Source organism: Salminus brasiliensis, chromosome 7, assembly GCF_030463535.1.
Source record: "Salminus brasiliensis chromosome 7, fSalBra1.hap2, whole genome shotgun sequence".
NCBI lineage: Eukaryota > Metazoa > Chordata > Actinopteri > Characiformes > Bryconidae > Salminus > Salminus brasiliensis.
The window spans coordinates 28,711,828-28,730,360 of NC_132884.1; the positions used below are offsets into that span (position 1 = coordinate 28,711,828).

An 18,533-nucleotide genomic window follows, 5' to 3' on the forward strand; every position below is an offset into this window, starting at 1 on the left:
CTGAACCAATGCAAATGTTCAAATCTTCTCATTTCTTAATCATATAAAAATATTTATTACTACTACAACTACTTAATAATAACAACAATAATTATTTAATAATTGATCTGACTTTTGGCTTTCATGTGCATATTACAAGCATGTGTATTGTTTTACTATATATATATATATATATATATATATATATATAGGATTTATATATAAAACAATTTTGAGTATAACAGCTTCTGTGCCTCTTTACAAAACCCCCTATCCAAGAAGGAAAGGAGTACAAATCATTCTTTGACTTTTACCCTCAGACCTCCCACTTTCACAGCCACTTTAGCTCTGCTTAGCTCTTTAAAAAAGAACCCCCACCCCCAAACCTCCTGTGCAACAGTATGCAGGGTGACAGATGCTCTATTATCTACAGACCCCTCCTCTGCCTCTAAATGCGCCTGCCACCTATACATTCTAGCACGCACGCACGCACACACACAGAGTCAGTCCTTATGTGTGTGTGAGAGAGTGTGTGCGCGCGCGCGGGTGTGCGTGCTAGAATGTGTGTGTGTGTGGTTAATATATAAGACATTTTCACTTACCAGTCGTAATATGTAATGTGCTGAAAAGAGAAGCATGGGCCTTGGAAAGATGATGGCAACTGGCAATACACCATCGCAATCCCGGTTCTCAGCCTGGTGCTGTAGCAGTGATCTGCCTGGTAGATGATTAGTTGAATTAGGTGTGTTGGACTATAGGGACAGCTTGGCTTGAGAAACGCTGATATAGCACATAAACTGCAAACGCAAGCTGGTTAGCTTTGTAGTTGGTCAGCTTGCAACAAAGCTAAGATAAAAGTGGATGCAGCTCTGCAGGCCTTTTTCAATGGATTCTGTCCCTGTTCAAAGCGTTTAATTAATGGCTAATGCCATCAAGAGCAAGTCTGGTAGCTACGTGCCCTAGGGTTGCCAAAATAGACTAGTGCTAATTATTTTACGCCTTCTTTACTGCTGGTGAATGCTCCTCTATTCATACTCTAAAGTGCTTCTCAGGCACTGGCTGAGTGAGGAGATATCTGGCCTGTACACACAGGTCCTAGTAACGACTAGCATAAAACACAATAGCAGCACTGTTTTAAAGGCTCTACTATGTGCTAATGAAACTGGTATGTTTCCAAGTCTGATGAGGAACAGGACTGAGTTGCGGAAATGTTCAGTAAATATGAGCTAATCTGTCTTAGCTAATTGAGGGACTTGAGCTAGTTTAGCAGTTGTTGTCAAAATGACAAATATACTGATGTAAAATATATCAGTAAAATATTCCACTCACTAGTTTTCTGTGTTAGATATTTCAGGGTTACCTGTGTTATCTGCTGTTGAAGGGGAACGTACTGTAACACCAGCGACGTAACGTTAACGTCAACACGGCATTTCTATAAAATAGTCAGCATTTATTACAGCATTAATATATAATAGTCCATTTCTGGAGTTCTGTATGGAATGATACAAGATTTGACTTCTCGGCCTTTTTGTGTTGCTCAAATACAAACGAAATACCAAAGCGTTTGCAGTTGCAACAGTGAGGAATGGATGCCAGTATTTTTTGGCAAGGATTTTATTTGGATTATTACATGTGTTTGTACTTTATAAATTATTTATAATAATAATAATAATAATAATAATAATACGAATAATAATACGAATAACAATACTACTACTACTAATACTACTACTACTACTAATAATAATAATAATACGAATTACAATACTACTACTACTACTACTACTACTACTACTAATAATAATAATAATAATAATAATAATTTTCCGCTTGTGAATATGGTGTTTAGCGCTACTCAAAGAATCGTTCACACTATATGGACAAAAGTATTGGGACACTAGTATTACAACCCTTTGCAACTGCAGTTCGGCAGCGACTTTGTTTGCACTCTGCGACCCTGCATTATCACTCACACCACTCAGATCACTGTGGAATATCTAGGAAGGAAGAAATTCCACGGACTGATTTGCAGTGGTGGCATCCTACTAGAGTACCAAGCCAGTAAGCTCATTAGAACCACCCATTATTTCCCTAATGTGTGTAAGGATTTAATGATTAGAGGTGTGTCCCAATACTTTTGTCCATATAGTGTAGATAGCTACTTTCCTATACAAACACTAGCTGCATGGTTCGCTACATTTCCCCTGCCCGACGGTTCAGTGACAAACCATCTCTGCAGATATTTTTTTTTTGAATAATTATTTTTCGTTGGCAGAAATGCAAACGTTCAGAACTTGTGCTTATGCCGATAAGGGATGGACTTGGTCATTTGGGAAACGGTCGTTTTCACTTCGTACTGGCAGGGGTGAGTGAGGGTGATTACTGATGCACTGTGCTTCTGAAGCAGGACATCAGTGTTCATGTATGAGCAGCATAGTGAGTCAGTAATCTGGGACCACTTCAGTCAAGGATTCACCTGGATCTATTACAGCAATATAAACAGAGAGTAGCTTTAATATGACCATATTATAGCACAAGAACTAGACAGATCTGAAGCCTCTCAGGCTAGGAGTGCCGATGTGTGATCTCCTTACTAAGGTCATGTTGGAATACATGACATGGGGAATTCCATTAGTTCTGCTATTACTTAAATAATAATGAGCAATTTTGGCTAATGAAATCCAACTGCTGTCAGTTCTCCAAGCACATGGTCTGATCCATGTAGATTTAAGACCCCTTCCACAGAAAATTTAGTGTGTTGACATTTTATGACTTGTTATGTCAATGTCACACAAAAACCTTGTATTGCCAGGGCCTTCTTAGCTTTAAATGGCATTTTATTCCAAGTCATTTTGGGGTATTTCTATTGGCCCATTAGTCATAAATGTAAAAAACAACTGGTAGATTCAAATGACATAAAAAAAACCAGAAAACAGCAACAATGGAGATAAAAGGTTTTTGTGTAACAGCGAGGATTGGTATTGTAAATGCTGTCCTTCACCTATACACACATTTCAGCTCTATACAAAACATGCCTCTAGTGCACATTCAAATAAAACACAAGCACTCGGCTGTAACTGGAAGGCTGCTTTATTGTTTGGAAAAAGGTTTCGTGCTCAAATGAAGACAATCTTTCACTGATTCTCACTAAGTCCAAGTGGTTGTGCAACACACCCTCTCCTTTCCAACATCAGTGGCAAGAGATAAGAACAACGTTGTCAACCGATAAGCACTTTTGAATTATTATTAGCAAATGAGAGAAATAGCATCTCAGTCATGCTACAAAAAGAAAACACACACAAATTAGTATCGATAGAAAAATAAAGAAATGGTCAGAAATGAACAGAAGCTGAGCACAGAAGGCAGACTGCTTATCTCTCCACAGGCGGAACCATTAAGAGATTCACAGAGCGAGCACTTGAGAGTGGACACTCGGTCACGTCAAGAGTGTTGCACTCCAGCCACCTGCCCCATGCTATACTACAACCTCTGAGGATGAAGTCAGGCTGATGCCAGTTAAGTTATTATTATTATTATTATTCTGATTATTATTATTATTACTATTATTATAATTCACAGATGTCTCAGACATCCTTTAGCACATTTTTCTTCCCCAGTGCTCATTTTAAACAAGCTCCACTTGTTTAGGAGAATTGTAATGCAACATCATCAAGATTTTCATCAAACAAAAGAGGCAGCAAAAGGCACCTGAAACAAACATACGCAGACAAGAAACGTCTGAAAGCATAATAATAGAAAGCCTAACTCAACTTGCAAATTGCATGGCTGTGTACCTAGGAGATGAGGAAGAAGCTACGCTCTACTTAAGCTGTGTCAGACACACTGAAAGTGACCAGGCTGTCACAAGTGATCGTCCACGCGCTCTCATCCAGACACACACACACACGTGTACATACACACACACACACACTCAGAAGATCATGACATGTGGTGTCTTTACCAGTAAATCCCAAAAGAATTATAGGGAGGATAATAGGTGAATTAATAGTTTATGTATGCAAGTATGCATGTGTGTGTGCATGTGTCTGTGTGGTGAAGGATAGCGCGATCGAGGGTACGTCATCTTCACACAGGACATAGGTAGAAAATGAGGTGCTGGTAAACGCATTCCCCTCCCAAATACAGGAGACATAAGACATAAGCAGCTAATACTTTACCATGCACTGAGCATTAGGCCCACAGACCCACACACACTCTCTCTTTCTCTCTCTCTCACACAACACACACACATACATACAAATGCCCCTGCAGACATGTGCTCATTCACACACATTCTCACTCTAACTCTCACACGTACACACACAGTGTGGGCCAGGCCAGAGTTTTGGTCGTTCACTGAACGTATTGCACAAAAGAAATAAGAATGTGAGCAAAAGACAGTCAGTGGTGCTTCCCCTCCACTCCAAGCAGAGGTCAACTCAGTGGAGGACAGTGTTCTAATGTCACATGTATGTATATATATATATATATATATATATATATATATATATATATATATATATACACACACACACATATATATATACATATATATACACACACATGCATACATACATATGTATATGTGTGCATATATATACACATATGTACATATACATGTATACATAGATACATATGTAGTATAGCTCTATATATGCCTAGATTTATATATAGATATATATACGTTTTGCATTTTAATATATATTTGTATTAGATTCCCCTCTTTAATGTGAAAAGTGTCTCAAAAATCTACTCCTTCTAACAAATATTTCACAGTCTACGAAGTGAGACCTGGGCAATGAGTGAAGCCATTCTATTCAGGTTATTATTATTCTTCAGGATTAGATTAATAGCAATAGTTTTTTAAGTATTTCTTTATTTACACAAAACTATGCATGCTGTTAAAATAAAATTATATATTACATTATTTATAGATTCTTAAAAAGTTCATTCTTAACTTTTCAGCATTTGTGCCGTTTGCAACATAGCCTGTACTGTACAATATTGTTTTTTTATTCATTTTTCATTTATTTCATTTTAAATGAATGTATGATCTGATGTATCATTATACAGTCTATCCTGGATGGCTGTGGAAGAGTGAATGGTGTTAGTTTTGCTGAGCAGAGTTTTCTTTTTTTTATTATTAATATTATTATATATCTATTTTTTTTTTGCTTCAGGTCAACACCCTCGCTGATCTCACACATGCTGCAACTGGACCAGGTCAATTCCAATTAGGGGCTTGGGGTAAAAGGTTTGTCACTACGCAACAGGAAACGCAACAGCTCTGCTCTGGTACATTGGCTGCCTTGCTCACTGGAAGTTGCCCTGATAGCTTTTTGGCATTACATTGGTGATGGTGGTCTACTGATGAGAAACATGGCTGACCAGGGGTTGGTTTACGGCACAAAGGCTGTATTCCTACCCTGCCCTCCCCCCCAACACTGGGACGTTGGTGAGAAGTGGTGGGTGGTGTTTGATTGACAGTCGGAACTAATCTCATCGCCTCACAGTGTTTTCCTCCCTGCAACGGCGTGCACCACATTTCTTACTGCAGTTACTGTTCGTGTTTAGTAGATGGTTGAAAACATTCAAAACTCCACACACGGATGGAAGCTGCTTTGGGTGGTGAGAGGAGCTCGGCTCTGTGTCTTTTAGCCCTGCATCTCCTGCTCTGCCAGTGTGAGCGTTAAGACAGCGCACCCAGGCCTGCTTGTCCACGAAACAAAACAAAACAAAAAAAACACATTCTCTGGGCCTTAGGCACGCCCTTCCTGATGACATCAGAGTCATTAGAATGATAAATCAGCGTTGTATCCTGAGAAAAATGGGGGAACTCAACAAGCATCAGTCTGTCTGAAAGCATAAAAAAACAGGAGAGTGGAGGAGCGTTTCCCATCCCACTCCCGGGACATTCTAGAAACTTTCAGACCAAACTAGCACACACTGAATAGCAAGACAGATCTCTTTGGCTTCTCCTTTTACAGCTGTGACTTCCCAATACACGCTCTCTCAGGTTCTCTCTCTGTTTGGCATTCATCCGTGCCCCAGCTACAATCATACAATTGCTAAAGATGTGATGGCTTTATACAGACATAAAAAACGCACAGTTGATGCCCATGGCACGAACTGCGCCAAGAACAGACGCAACAGACACACATTAGCCGAACTCTCTAAATACAATGCAACAGTTAAATAATATCATCAGAACGAGTTCTCTAAAATAAAAAAGCCACTTTCTCGAAAACAGTTATAGCCCATCTTAATCTTACCCCTGATGAGGATCAAAAATGCCAGCCAACGTGCTACACCCCTTATAGTGCCCCACCCTGCACCCACCCCTCCCTCCTAAACCAACCCTGCACTCACCTACCATGCGACCCGCGAAGAGGGCCAGCGCTGTAGGCAAGGTAAGCGATATTGCTGCATACAAATAAAATAAGAACCTATAGGATTTACAGTGTTCTTTTTTTTCCTAGCGTCATTCCCCATGTCATCTCCATACACACACATTCCAACATTCCATATTTCCATTCACATCTCATCTCCTGAGCAGCAAAAAAAAGGGGCGTTCCTCTTTAGTTTCGTTCACCTCAGACATGTGCCACGTTGCTATCAATCATTTCAACAAAAGCCACTGATTGTTTATAGGCTCTCTGTAGTTACTGAAGCCAGAAACCCAAAGCTGGTCTATTTTATAGTGTACTTAACAGAGACGAGTAAAGGACACAACGTAATTTAGCGTCTTCAGCCAATTCAGTTTCAACATCATCAGATTATATGTAATTTCCGGTAATAAATTTAGCCAGTGGACAGCCTTTAACGTATTGTCAAGCCACTGTGGTGGTCTGTATTAGTGTCTTGTGGACTATGATTACTCATGCAAGATTTCTGATCAAAACATGCCATCATGCAAGTCATTTCTATGCATTGAACAAGCACAATAATTTATTATTCATTTGGAGATGTGTATTGGAGGCCCCCGGCAATTGCCCCCTTATCCTATCAGTGTGAAAGCCCATGTAGAAAAAAGCCTTTTTGATGAAAGTATAACAAACATATGATGACTGTTACTGAGGGTGACATGGGCAAAATGTTGAATGTTGATTTTTTTTGTTGTTGTTGTTATTGTTGTTCCTCCCCTTTTCCTTTTTTGCCGCTCAAATAATGTAAAGACCATGTAAAGTATATTTAGTGCCGACAAACACAAAGATACCATTTGAATCAGCCAAGCTCTAAGTTTTGTGTATCACACTCCACTGATCCCTGCTCATTCTTACAATCATTTCTTGAGTTCTTCCACATGTTTGTGAAAAGAAGCGGCACAGACTCCTCCGCTGTCCGCTTCCGGAAGCTGATTCTTCCATAATAAGCAGTGTTCATTTCCATCACGGAAATTCCATAGACGCACTGCATAAGCACGGGATTCTCCGGATGTGGGGAACACCATGCTGTGAATCCCATGTTTTCGTTTTCCCTTGGTTTCTCATATTCCTGCTTAATGACAAGTTCTGTCCTGAAGCGCTGAGTAGCCCTCTAATACACAATATCAAGTATCAGTCCTTTGTTAAATTCCTATTTGATTTTCTTTAAATCAAGTGTTGATGCAACAGTGTCACACAGGAAGCTGATTATGTTTGGTTTAACTTTTAAGAGTCAAGCTTGAAGTAACCCCAATGCTTTCCGCTGCATCCATACAACCTGTGAAGTTTGTAAACAATTTTTTGTTTTGCTCCTTTATACTTGGATTTTTTTAAATATCATTTTCTTACTTGCAAATGAAATTAATCTGTACATCTGTGTAGTTTGATTCAGGGTTTCCATTTGTCTTGCTTGAAAGTACAGTTGTTATTGTTACACTATTGTCATGACCAGTGTTAGTGTTCATGTGTTTCACTGCTGCAGCTTTTAACATTTGGATTCCCTGACATCTTTTTGGTTTCGGCCCTTCTCCTTACGCCCTTTGCCTTCGTTGTTGTCGTCTTGCTTCTCTTTCTCTGGCTTAGTTACGCTGTCGTAGGACGGGAGGGATGCAGTAGAGGGCGTGCTCTCCTTCTTCTCCTGGTTTGTCCCTCCGTTTTCCAGCTTGTTGTTGGCGGGTCGGCGTTTGCACACGAAGCCTTTGCGAGCCAGGTGAGCCCGGTACGCCCTCTGGATGACCACGGCCGATACCTCCTCCTGCTTGCGGCGCAGCGTGGTGGTAATGGGCTCGTACGAAACTTTGGATGGGTTTGCCGCCACAAAGCGCTCCTCCATCTGCTGACGCATCATGTCCAGATCGCCGCTATCACCCAGCACACGTTTGGTGAAGGCAAACAGAATGTCCAGGCAGTGGATGCGGTCTCCACTGACCATGGGCAGATCCATGGCGATCAGCTCGATTATATTGGGCTTAGGCACTCGTAGTGGGTGCTCCAGCGTATCGGCAAAGTCTGGCAGCTTGGCAAAGGTGATAAACTGGGAGGCGTCTGGGTCAAATTTCTCCCAGATCTCATAGAAGGACTCAAAGTCGTCCTCACACAATGGGTCAGCACTCTCCTCTGTGGCAACGCTGAAGTTCTCCAAAATAATGGCAATGTACATGTTTACCACAATCAGGAAGGACACAATGATGTACATTACAAAGAAGAAGATTCCCACTGAAGGGTTACCGCAGTCGCCCTTTACAGTGGTTCCTGGGTTCTCCTTGTTAGGGTTGCAATCAGGCGGATAGTTGAGGATGGGTGCCAGCAAGCCGTCCCATCCTGCCGAGGTGGTGATCATAAACAAGATTATCATACTGTTACCAAACGTTTCAAAATTGTACATGTCGTCAATGCCGAGCTCCCGTTTCACATAGGCAAAGTTGGACATGCCGAAGATGGAGAAGATAAACATGACCAGGAAGAGCAGCAGGCCAATGTTAAATAGGGCAGGAAGTGACATCATCAAGGCAAACAGTAAAGTCCGGATGCCCTTGGCTCCTTTGATTAAACGCAGGATACGGCCAATTCGAGCCAGTCGGATCACCCTGAACAAGGTAGGTGACACAAAGTACTTCTCGATCAGATCCGCCAGGAACATACCTGTGATATGAGAAACAGACAGACCAACAGTGAGCAAATGCTGCCAAAGAAAAATGTGACTAAAAACTACTGAACACTTTGTAATTTCCCTTGCCCCAAATGTATCTGATCAGCAGAGATATATGTGGTGACCCATGTTACTGTTGCTTTAATACTGTAACAATACACAAAAGTCATGGTTGGTTCACACCACGGTTCTTGTACAACAGAAAAAAGCACTGCCTCGTACTCCCCCAAAAAAGACACTACAAATCCACTACACTTCCCACAATACAATGCAATTCCAACACCTTACAGCTGGTTTCTGGGTCACATGCACACTTAAACACAACTATCATGATGATTCTTTTAAATAAAAATGAATTTAAATTTTTAAAGTTAAGTAAAAGTTAAAATAAAGTTTTAAATTTTTTTTTTGAAAAATTTCAAAAATAATTCTTTTTTTCTCCAAATAACTGAGAAGAATATGCAATGGTAATTGTAATTGTAAAAGTCATTTAGACAAGATGGCTGCTACTACAGTTTTAGCTATGTGACTTTTTTTCAAATTTGTTTAAGCTATTCTTGTCAAGTAAAAAGAAATACTTGTGATCTCCACCCAATGGTTCAAAAGTACAATTTGTAGTCACAGACAGGATAGGCACACCTCACTCACCTACGATAGATAAAATCACCACAACGCAGTCGAAGATGTTCCACCCATTGGTGAAATAATAATGCCGTAGTGCAAAGAGCTTCAGTACAAACTCGCCCGTGAAAACCACGATGAAGACAAAGTTGACCCAATACAGGATGTTCTCTGTCTCGTCTGATTGGTCATCTGTTTCTACCATCATAGTGACCATGTTTAGACAAATGAGCATCATGATGGAGATGTCAAAGGCTTGCTGCATGACAAAGTCAAACACCACACCCTGGATGTTGTTCTGAAAGACAAAGATGTAGACAATGTAAAAATGTAAAACATATATATTTTTACTTATTTTTTTTCAAAATAAAAAGCTCCAGTTGTTGGCAGTTGTCATACCTGTGGTCTGGGGATGGGCTTTTGTGGTTTCTTTGAGCCCAGTTTCTTCATAGCATTGTAGTATTTCTTCTGTTCTTCTGTCATGAAGATGTCCTGGCCTCCAAAGTATAGGGAAAAAACAACATTGGTGACAACCTAACAATGATGTGCATGCATGCATGTGATGCTTTGTCAGATTTAACAAAGTTGACAATGGAATTTGAATATGAAAGTGTCAATAAGATACATAAAAACAAGTATAAAGGAACTGAGAGAAGAACACTTATCTTTTTCTTCTGTTGGTTGAAGTTATCAATGATGACACCAATGAAGAGATTAAGTGTAAAGAAGGAGCCAAAGATGATGAAGATGACAAAGTATATGTACATGTAGATATTGTCTTCATAGAGAGGCTGATCTTCAACCTGGAAAAACCAAACAGCCAATGATCACTGAAAGCTGGTATTGCCACATATTTTAGTCAGATTGTGAGCAAATTGTTTAACCGGGTATTAAGGATAAATACAATTAATGCTCAGCATTCTTGAGAAGAGCTCTGAAGCGGCTAAACGAACATGACTACTTTTTTGCATTAGTATTATTTAAATATTTAAAATAAAACAAAAAGAATTTAGCATTTATTCTAATGATTCTTTTTTGAGGAATAAATTACTATGCACATTACTATATCTTGACGTGGATGACCAGTTCTTATCAAATAACAGCAAAACCGCTATGACTATAACAGGCCAACAAGACAGAGCAATTGTTTTTTTTTTACCTTTCTGGAATCCACTGCTGCATACATGATGTCCATCCAACCTTTAAATGTGGCCTGGAAAAAGGGAAGGAACAGCAAAGTAAAGAGCTCAGAGTTAGACATTGTGTTAAAGCCTTTTTAATTTTTTTAGTCACAAGTAGTTAACTGGAAATTACAGTAAGTGTTACTGAATTGTAAACAATTTGGTCTAAACTGCAGTTATTTACATACATGTATTTAATAGCAGAGTATTAACAATGTAACACTTACCACTTGCAAAAGGGCCAGATATCCAGCACCCACATTGTCAAAGTTGATCTTAACGTTCTTCCAGCGAACCTCTGTGAAATTTTGCTCAATGAGTGCAAAACATTCCGTCTTGTTGTTCACTGTGTCCGGCAGGAAATATTCCTCTGATGTCTGATTAAAGCAGTAGTAGTACTTTCCGGCAAACAGGTTGACCCCCATAATACTGAAGATGAGCCAGAAGATCAAACACACCAACAGCACATTCATAATGGAGGGGATGGCTCCCACCAGAGCATTCACAACAACCTACAACAGAAAGAAAAAAAGAAGAGGAGAGGTGGAGGAAAGAGAGGAAAAGGTCTGAGAGCAACACACTGATGACAATTGAAAGAAAAAGATCAACCATTTCTGGTCCTCAAATCTCCATACTGTTTTCATACCCATACTACTGGGCTATAACTAACCAAAACATTCATCCTAAAAAGGTCATCTTTATTGTTTGATTTTGAACTTTTGAACTTTTTATGAATGATGCCTTGAAATGTGGAATATGTATATTTTGCTCCCTAACAGGGAGGCAAACTCAAAAGACTTTTGGGCTGAAATTTGGGGCAGCTTCATAGTTGGAGTGTGAAGCCAAGCAGTCTGAATATTGACACAAATACAGATTTAATGAACCAGAAATGAGTTCCCTTTTGTACTTAACTTTACTTAACTATCCACATATAATGTACAAGTCTCTAAAGCAGGCGCGCATGAAGCAATTTATATATTATATATATACACATCAGCTGCACACTGGAATGGCTTAAGTATTTCTGTTTTTGTCATTATGGACAGTTATCTATTAATTATCTTATTATTAAACGTTCTTCCAAATAGATGTCTACAAGTCAACAGTGGAATATTTCCAAAACACGTATTCTCTTTTATGAAAGCAAATCAAATTAAATAAATTAGTTTGTTGCATTTTTCCCTTTTTCTCCCAATTTGGTACTGCCAATTAATCCATCCATACATAGATAGCACTAGCAATGGTCCCGACACTAGGAGGGAGCACAGTCAATTGTGCTCTGTCAGACTCCAGCTGCTGGTGGCAGTGCATTAGGCCCGCTGAGCCAGTCAAAGCCCTATGTCCAGTATTCTTGGCACGTACAAACACTGGGGATGGGGTATTGTTACTAGATCTGCCATATGAAACAGTCGCTCTTCAAAGTGCTGAAACTCAGTACACTCAAACTGAACAACAGGCCACTGCTTAAATGAAGAGCACTTCAAAACTTTTTGACACAAAATAAGCCAAATCAGGTTGTACAAATCTGAGAAAGGATATTATCATGTACACAGGTCAAGTAAAGCAGGCAAGTTGCAATAACCATCATCCCAGTATTGTCCCTAAAATGTGTTGTTATTTAAAGGAAGTGGAAGAACCTCTGTCGACAGAAAGCTTCATTTGCTTAAACTCTTGCCATACCAGTATACTGCTGAGTTCTGAAAAAAGAAAATAAAAAGTCAGTCATTCAGAGAACAACCCCAGCCAAAGGAGGAGCCCAAGCTTCACCTCCCCAGACCACACTCTCATGGTACACAGAAAAGCGATGGTGCTACTGGCTGGCTGGATGATGCTCTGACATGGCAGGCTAGAAGCAGATCATGCAGAGCTGTCAGCAAGGTCTTAGTGCTAACCATGGTCATGTTCCCCTCTGGCCTACTAATGAAACTATCTGCTGGTTTGCTAGCCTGGTTATGTTTTGTGTGGCATTGGGATATGATGCATATCCATAATGCCAAACCCAACCAGGCTAATGAAAACGTCACACGTTCTAGACTAAAATCTGAAATCTTGAAAAAATGTCAAGAACTGCCCTTTTCTCTGAATGAGGTGATGAGGCTTGTTTTACTCACTCATTCAGACCTATTCACCACAGCTACTAAAACCCACATCATAGAGGGGAGCATGGATCTTTGCTTTAAGCCATGTGTGTTTGGAAAAGCATGCAAGTTACATGACATGTATACAGAGTCAAAATCGAGGTATGGACACCTAGGTACACAATAGCAGTGGTAATGAAATTATTCAATGCTACCAGGGCTGTTTTCAAAGTAACCAAGTTCATCAAACTACAAAGCCTTTATTAATACTTAATAACAGCACCCTTAATTAACATTAGTATCTCGAAAACCGACTCAACATTTTAAAGGCTTTAAAAAAGCCATAAGTTGTTTCTACACATGATGCTATTAGCGCTGAGAGGGTGAAGGCTAGCACATGTTTCCTTCGAGACACGTGAAGCATCACCACATCTTTTTAAACTGCTGCTAGGGTAAACTGAACTTAACACGCAAACATCACACTCTTTGATGGGGAAACAGGAGGGCCATCCTACCCATCCAAGGAGGACAGGGCCACAGTTACGCTCTCTTGGATGTCTAGTCGCAGATAGCATTTCTATGATCAGGGATCAAACTGCTGTCCTGTCGATCTATATGTTTAACAAGTACAAAGGACAGATGTACCATGTTTGTCTCATTTCATGCTTCTCTTTTGTTAAATCTGATCATAATAATCAGGTTTTCTTCATCAACTTTAAGAAAAGCTGCTTACGTCAGCCTTAGCCTTCTCACAAGTATTTAACAAATACTGTGTAAGATCAGGCTACATTATAAGCTGGGGTATGCCTCTACTGAGAGTGATAGAGATGGTTCTATGGTTGTAGGTAGGTGGATGAGTGGGTTTGGGGAGGTGGTAGAGTACGGCGGGACAGAGTATGGGTGTTGAAGTCAGGCTGGGAAGGGGTGTTGGTGGGGTGGAGGTACTACTAGAGCAGTGGACTGCTTAGGCAATTGGATGCTTGTAACACATCACAAGCAGGTCTTTAACTAATGCTGTAGCATGGATGACTACCAATGAGCTACATTTACTGCTGTCCATTGGTGATGAGGTAGCTTTAATGTCTCCTAGTTTTTAGTATGTACTAAAAATGATGTAATGATGCTTTGGCTAATAATTACTTAATTAATATTATGAAAGTATGTCACATATGTTAGCTGTAACCATACAATACGCTAATTTAGTTAGCTAGTAATTCATCAAATGGAACTATGTACATATTTCAGCTGCTAGAAAAGGTTTCATGTTAATGTTTTCAAAATGTCTGCATTTAAAATGAATCTAAGCTACAATGGTGTAGTATGGTCATCCTCCGCATTTACTGGTCTTGTTTTGTTTTTCTGGGTATGGTTATCGTTTTTGCGTAATGGTGGTTCTTAGCATGCGGTAGTGTTGTCACAGAGTGACGGGCATGCACTGGGCAGCTCTGGATCTTACCCTCATGCCCTCAAAGCGGGACAAAGCTCTCAGGGGCCTGAGGGCCCTCAAAGTCCTCAGGGACTTAATGGGGCCAAGGTCTGAGTACCCCAGCGCATTAGCTATAAGGCTGACTATAGACACCTACACAGAGAAAGGAAGGGAAGGAAAGAAAGAGAAAGAGAGGGCCAAAGTGTTAGCGTCAAGGAGGACGTCAGGGGTAGAGAGAGAAATAGAGCGAGTGAGAGAGAAAGAGAGAGAGGACCCTACGTTGATAATAAACTGGAGAGTTAGAGACATAACAGATATATGCATACATAGATAAGGGTGTGTTTATGTATGTATGTATATATGTGTACATAAACACACAAAGAGAGAGAGAGAGAGAGGTTAAATGTGGGGTTATCCGGTCAGAAGTATTATAGGGATGTGGACGCCCCCAAGCTTTTTCCCTGTTTTTTTTTTTTAAGTCTTAACATGATTTGCTTTGTTACTGCAGGCAGACGAAGCTTGGAAAGCAGCTTAACAGCAAACCTGGAAGGAAACATGTGGTTGAGATACTGGGAGAGAAAGAAGGAGAGAAAGAAAGAGAGTCCAGACGAAGAAAAGGTGGAGGGGGGAAACGTTAAGAGAAGAGGCATAGAGGTGTGCACAAACTTTACAAGCACATCCACTGTACTTCGAACAGACGAAAATACACACAATACATACAAACACACACCGCATACAGTACACAACGAGACTAGTAGAGAGTCGTTAGGGTGGGAGGGCGGTTTTGGGAGAGCAAGGAGGCAGAGAGAGAGAGGAGCGCCTGTCAGAGAGAGAGTCCTAACAGTGACCTTACCCTGGCCCCTTACTCCCCGGCCCACACAGGCCCCCTCAGTGCCACTGGATCCATCAGCGCTAAAGAAAGACAAGGTTACAGTCACCTGTCAGAGACATAAGCCATATCTGTCTGTATATACTGTAGCTTTCAGGAATGTCAACACACGCAAGCTCATTTTAGTCGGTCCACACTGTAAAAAAAAGAAAGCCAAGCCAACGTAAATTTGATATTATCATAAAGTAACTGATTACAGAGTGTTTTTGAGTTAACTCAATGTAGTTTAGTCAAAAATACCTATCTTCTTTAGACTTGATGAGGATGCACTTAGACAGTTGTGCCAATCTAGGGTTTCAACATAAACTTAACATCTACTTAAAAAACAGTCCTGAGTACATTTCCGCATTTTTTTGCATGCAGGATATGCATGGTATCACAGCTCTAGACCAGCTAGCTAAACATCTTACAAAATATTTCAGCTGCAACACCTTTTAATAATTATTTTGCAGGAAAAAGCAAAAATTTTAGGGTCAATAGATTTCATCCCCATCACACAATGTGTCCGTTTAATTAACGCTGTGGAGCTTCTCAATCTTGCACACCAGGGGCTTTGAACAGTGCTCCCATATGCAGTTCCTAAAACTTAGCCATTAACTCCTGTCATCATCTATTTGCATATTGGGCATGTCTCCGCACCCCTTTACTCACCTGCAGCGTGTAGTTGTTCCCCACAGCATACTTTAGTTTAGGTATAGAGCTGCATTTTATGTTATGGTTGACTGCCTGGCCTTAGTGTTGAAGGCTGTAAGAGCAAGTTTCCATTTTCTGAATTTGCTGTGTATGCCAGCTGAGTACTGAAGTGTTCACTCTTGCATTACTGCTAATCATACTCTCAATTTTGTTTTGGCAAATAGTTAACACTAAAACTGCAACTTTATGACTTTAGGACGACTATCAATGCAGCCAAGATAACTAAAAGGCACTTAATGGGGCCAAGGTCTGAGTACCCCAGCGCATTAGCTATAAGGCTGACACCTACACCGAGGAAGGGAAGAAAAGAAAAAGAAAGAGAGGGCCAATAGCGTCAAAAACTTCACTCTTGCATTACTCCTAATCATACTCTCAGCTTTTTTGGCAGATAGTTAACACTAAAAACTAAAAAATCTTAGTGCATCATGTTGTTTTCTCAATTTTTCTTTTTTTTTTTTGCAGTTTTATTTCATTTTAGGTATTGACTTGAGTTGATTTAACCCAGTTTAACTGCTTGTTGCCACATTTTCTTTTCTCTTTTTACAGTGTACTGTTGACCTAACTCAGATGCCTACTAAAGAGTGTTTCCGGAGAACTTGTGACTAAATTAAGTTAAGTTAACTCAAAACCTCCTATTATCATTTCCTTTATGAGTTTAAGTCAGACTCGTGAACACATTCAAATTTGTTACAGGGCAATTTTTGCAATTCTAATCTTACATAAACTACCTGTCAAAGGTAGTGTACGAAAGCCTATTTAATAAATGTGCAATTGCATTTATTACCAGATTTATTACTGTTGTCAGAGGAGAATAGTGGTGGAAATAACCTAAAAACAATCAAACATGCATAAAAATGTACTTTATATAGAGTGCTTTTAAAATATAATAAAAAAAGAGAACCCAACTAATCAAATGACAAAAATCATTATAAGTTACAAAGGAAGTCCGATGTTTTAATCAAAAGAATGGCAATCAGGTGTGAGTTTAGCAAGCCCTCCCATGTTTCAAGAACATAACATTAAAGTCTGGTCTTTACCGCCAGGTTTATGTTAATATGACACGCCTCAAACAGAGGCGATTCTTGAGGACCTCAGTAAAAAAAGGTTACTGAAGCCAACTGGACTAAACAAGAACAGTGTAGCCAAAAAGAAAACTGCAGTCCAACATAACAACAGCCCAGCTATTAAGCATGGGAGTTGGCCGTATCGAGATTTTGGGCTGCTTTGCTTGTCTTGGGTCCATTGCCTTTATTGACAATATTGATGGACCTATTACTTCTGGATTGTATCAGCCAATTCTACAAGAGAATGTTAGAGTATCTGTCTGTGAACGTAAGCTTATCTTTAAATGGGTCATGCAGCAGTGTACAAAAATCAACCGAAAATGGTTAAATCAGGAGAAATAGAAAAGCTGTCGAAGGACTTAAAAAGAGCAGCACATCTAAGGAAGCCACCTTCCATTTCCTTTCTCTTACATTCACAGAAAAGCTATTCATACTTTTGATCAAGAGTTTAAGATATGAGAAGAAAAGATGGAGCCTGTGCGGGGACAATGGAACACAGCCAATTATTCAGGTTGCTATTTGACCAAGGACAGGTAAAATCGTCCTTTCCAGAACATAACTCCTGACATGGTGTCCATTCAGCACCTGTCACTGTGTAGAACTCAACAGGGAGCGACTGACGTAATAGCAAACGTAGACTGATGACATAGCAGTTTCTATCCAACCCAACTTCAAAATGTCTGCTGGCAATGACATCACATGTCTGGAACAAAATATGCAAATATCTAGGATTTTATTTTTCCTTAGATTAGAGGAAAATTACTTTATTATTATTAAATATAATAATAATATATTAAAATAATATTACATTGTAAAGTATTATTATTATTATTATATTGTTTTATGGTTTAATATTATGAACTGCTTCAGATCATTTTCAGGTCATTTTGTAGCATTATGATCTAGCACTAATTCAGCTGTGAAGAATATTTTAGGACATTACTCTGTAAAACAAGATAGAATACAAGTAGACATGACAAGGCTGTGCCAGAGTGTGGCAGAGTTGAGTCTTCTAACTTGGAAAGCTGACTTTGGATTAACTAAAGATATTTCTGTTGACTTTTGACATTTTTATGATTACAGTTTAGGATGTTATAGAGGTCATTTATCCAAAAATATTTTGATTAATAGGCAATGATTAACAGGAGTAATTTCTGCCCTAATGTCTTACCTTTGATTGATTGAGTGAATTTTTTTTTCTTTTCAGTTCAAACCTTGCAAGCATAAGATACGTCAAAGATACTGAAAAATGCATGCTGTAGATTAATCCACATATATTGCCATCCTGAAGTCTTACTAAAACTCTGTTCAAAAGTATTGTTTGTTCAAACAAAACCCGACAAAAGTTGACTCACAATAAATAATTCATTAAGAACTAAAATATATCTATGTGACATATATACATGAATGATTGACATACGACTAAATACTGAGATTGTTAAGCAGAACATAGAAAGAGCTGAAACCCCTCTCATACACAATCCGTGATCTGGCAGGCTGAGCATGAGGCTACACTAAATAAAGCAGTAT

At 39.5% G+C, this 18,533-nt stretch overlaps 1 protein-coding gene across 3 annotated transcripts in view; it reads right to left on the reverse strand.

The window, feature by feature from the left end:
- Positions 1 to 6,331: 6,331 nt before the first annotated feature.
- scn8ab (sodium channel, voltage gated, type VIII, alpha subunit b) overlaps positions 6,332 to 18,533 on the reverse strand; it is a 67,055-nt gene continuing 54,853 nt past the window's right edge. For all 3 annotated transcript variants that reach the window (XM_072684449.1, XM_072684447.1, XM_072684448.1), the window contains exons 21-27: positions 14,388 to 14,510; positions 11,081 to 11,365; positions 10,832 to 10,885; positions 10,338 to 10,475; positions 10,072 to 10,176; positions 9,700 to 9,970; positions 6,332 to 9,044 (exon numbers count right to left, since the gene is read on the reverse strand). In XM_072684449.1, coding sequence (XP_072540550.1) covers positions 7,888 to 9,044; positions 9,700 to 9,970; positions 10,072 to 10,176; positions 10,338 to 10,475; positions 10,832 to 10,885; positions 11,081 to 11,365; positions 14,388 to 14,510 — 2,133 coding nt within the window. In that variant the 3' untranslated portion in view covers positions 6,332 to 7,887. The remainder of the gene's footprint in view (positions 9,045 to 9,699; positions 9,971 to 10,071; positions 10,177 to 10,337; positions 10,476 to 10,831; positions 10,886 to 11,080; positions 11,366 to 14,387; positions 14,511 to 18,533) is intronic.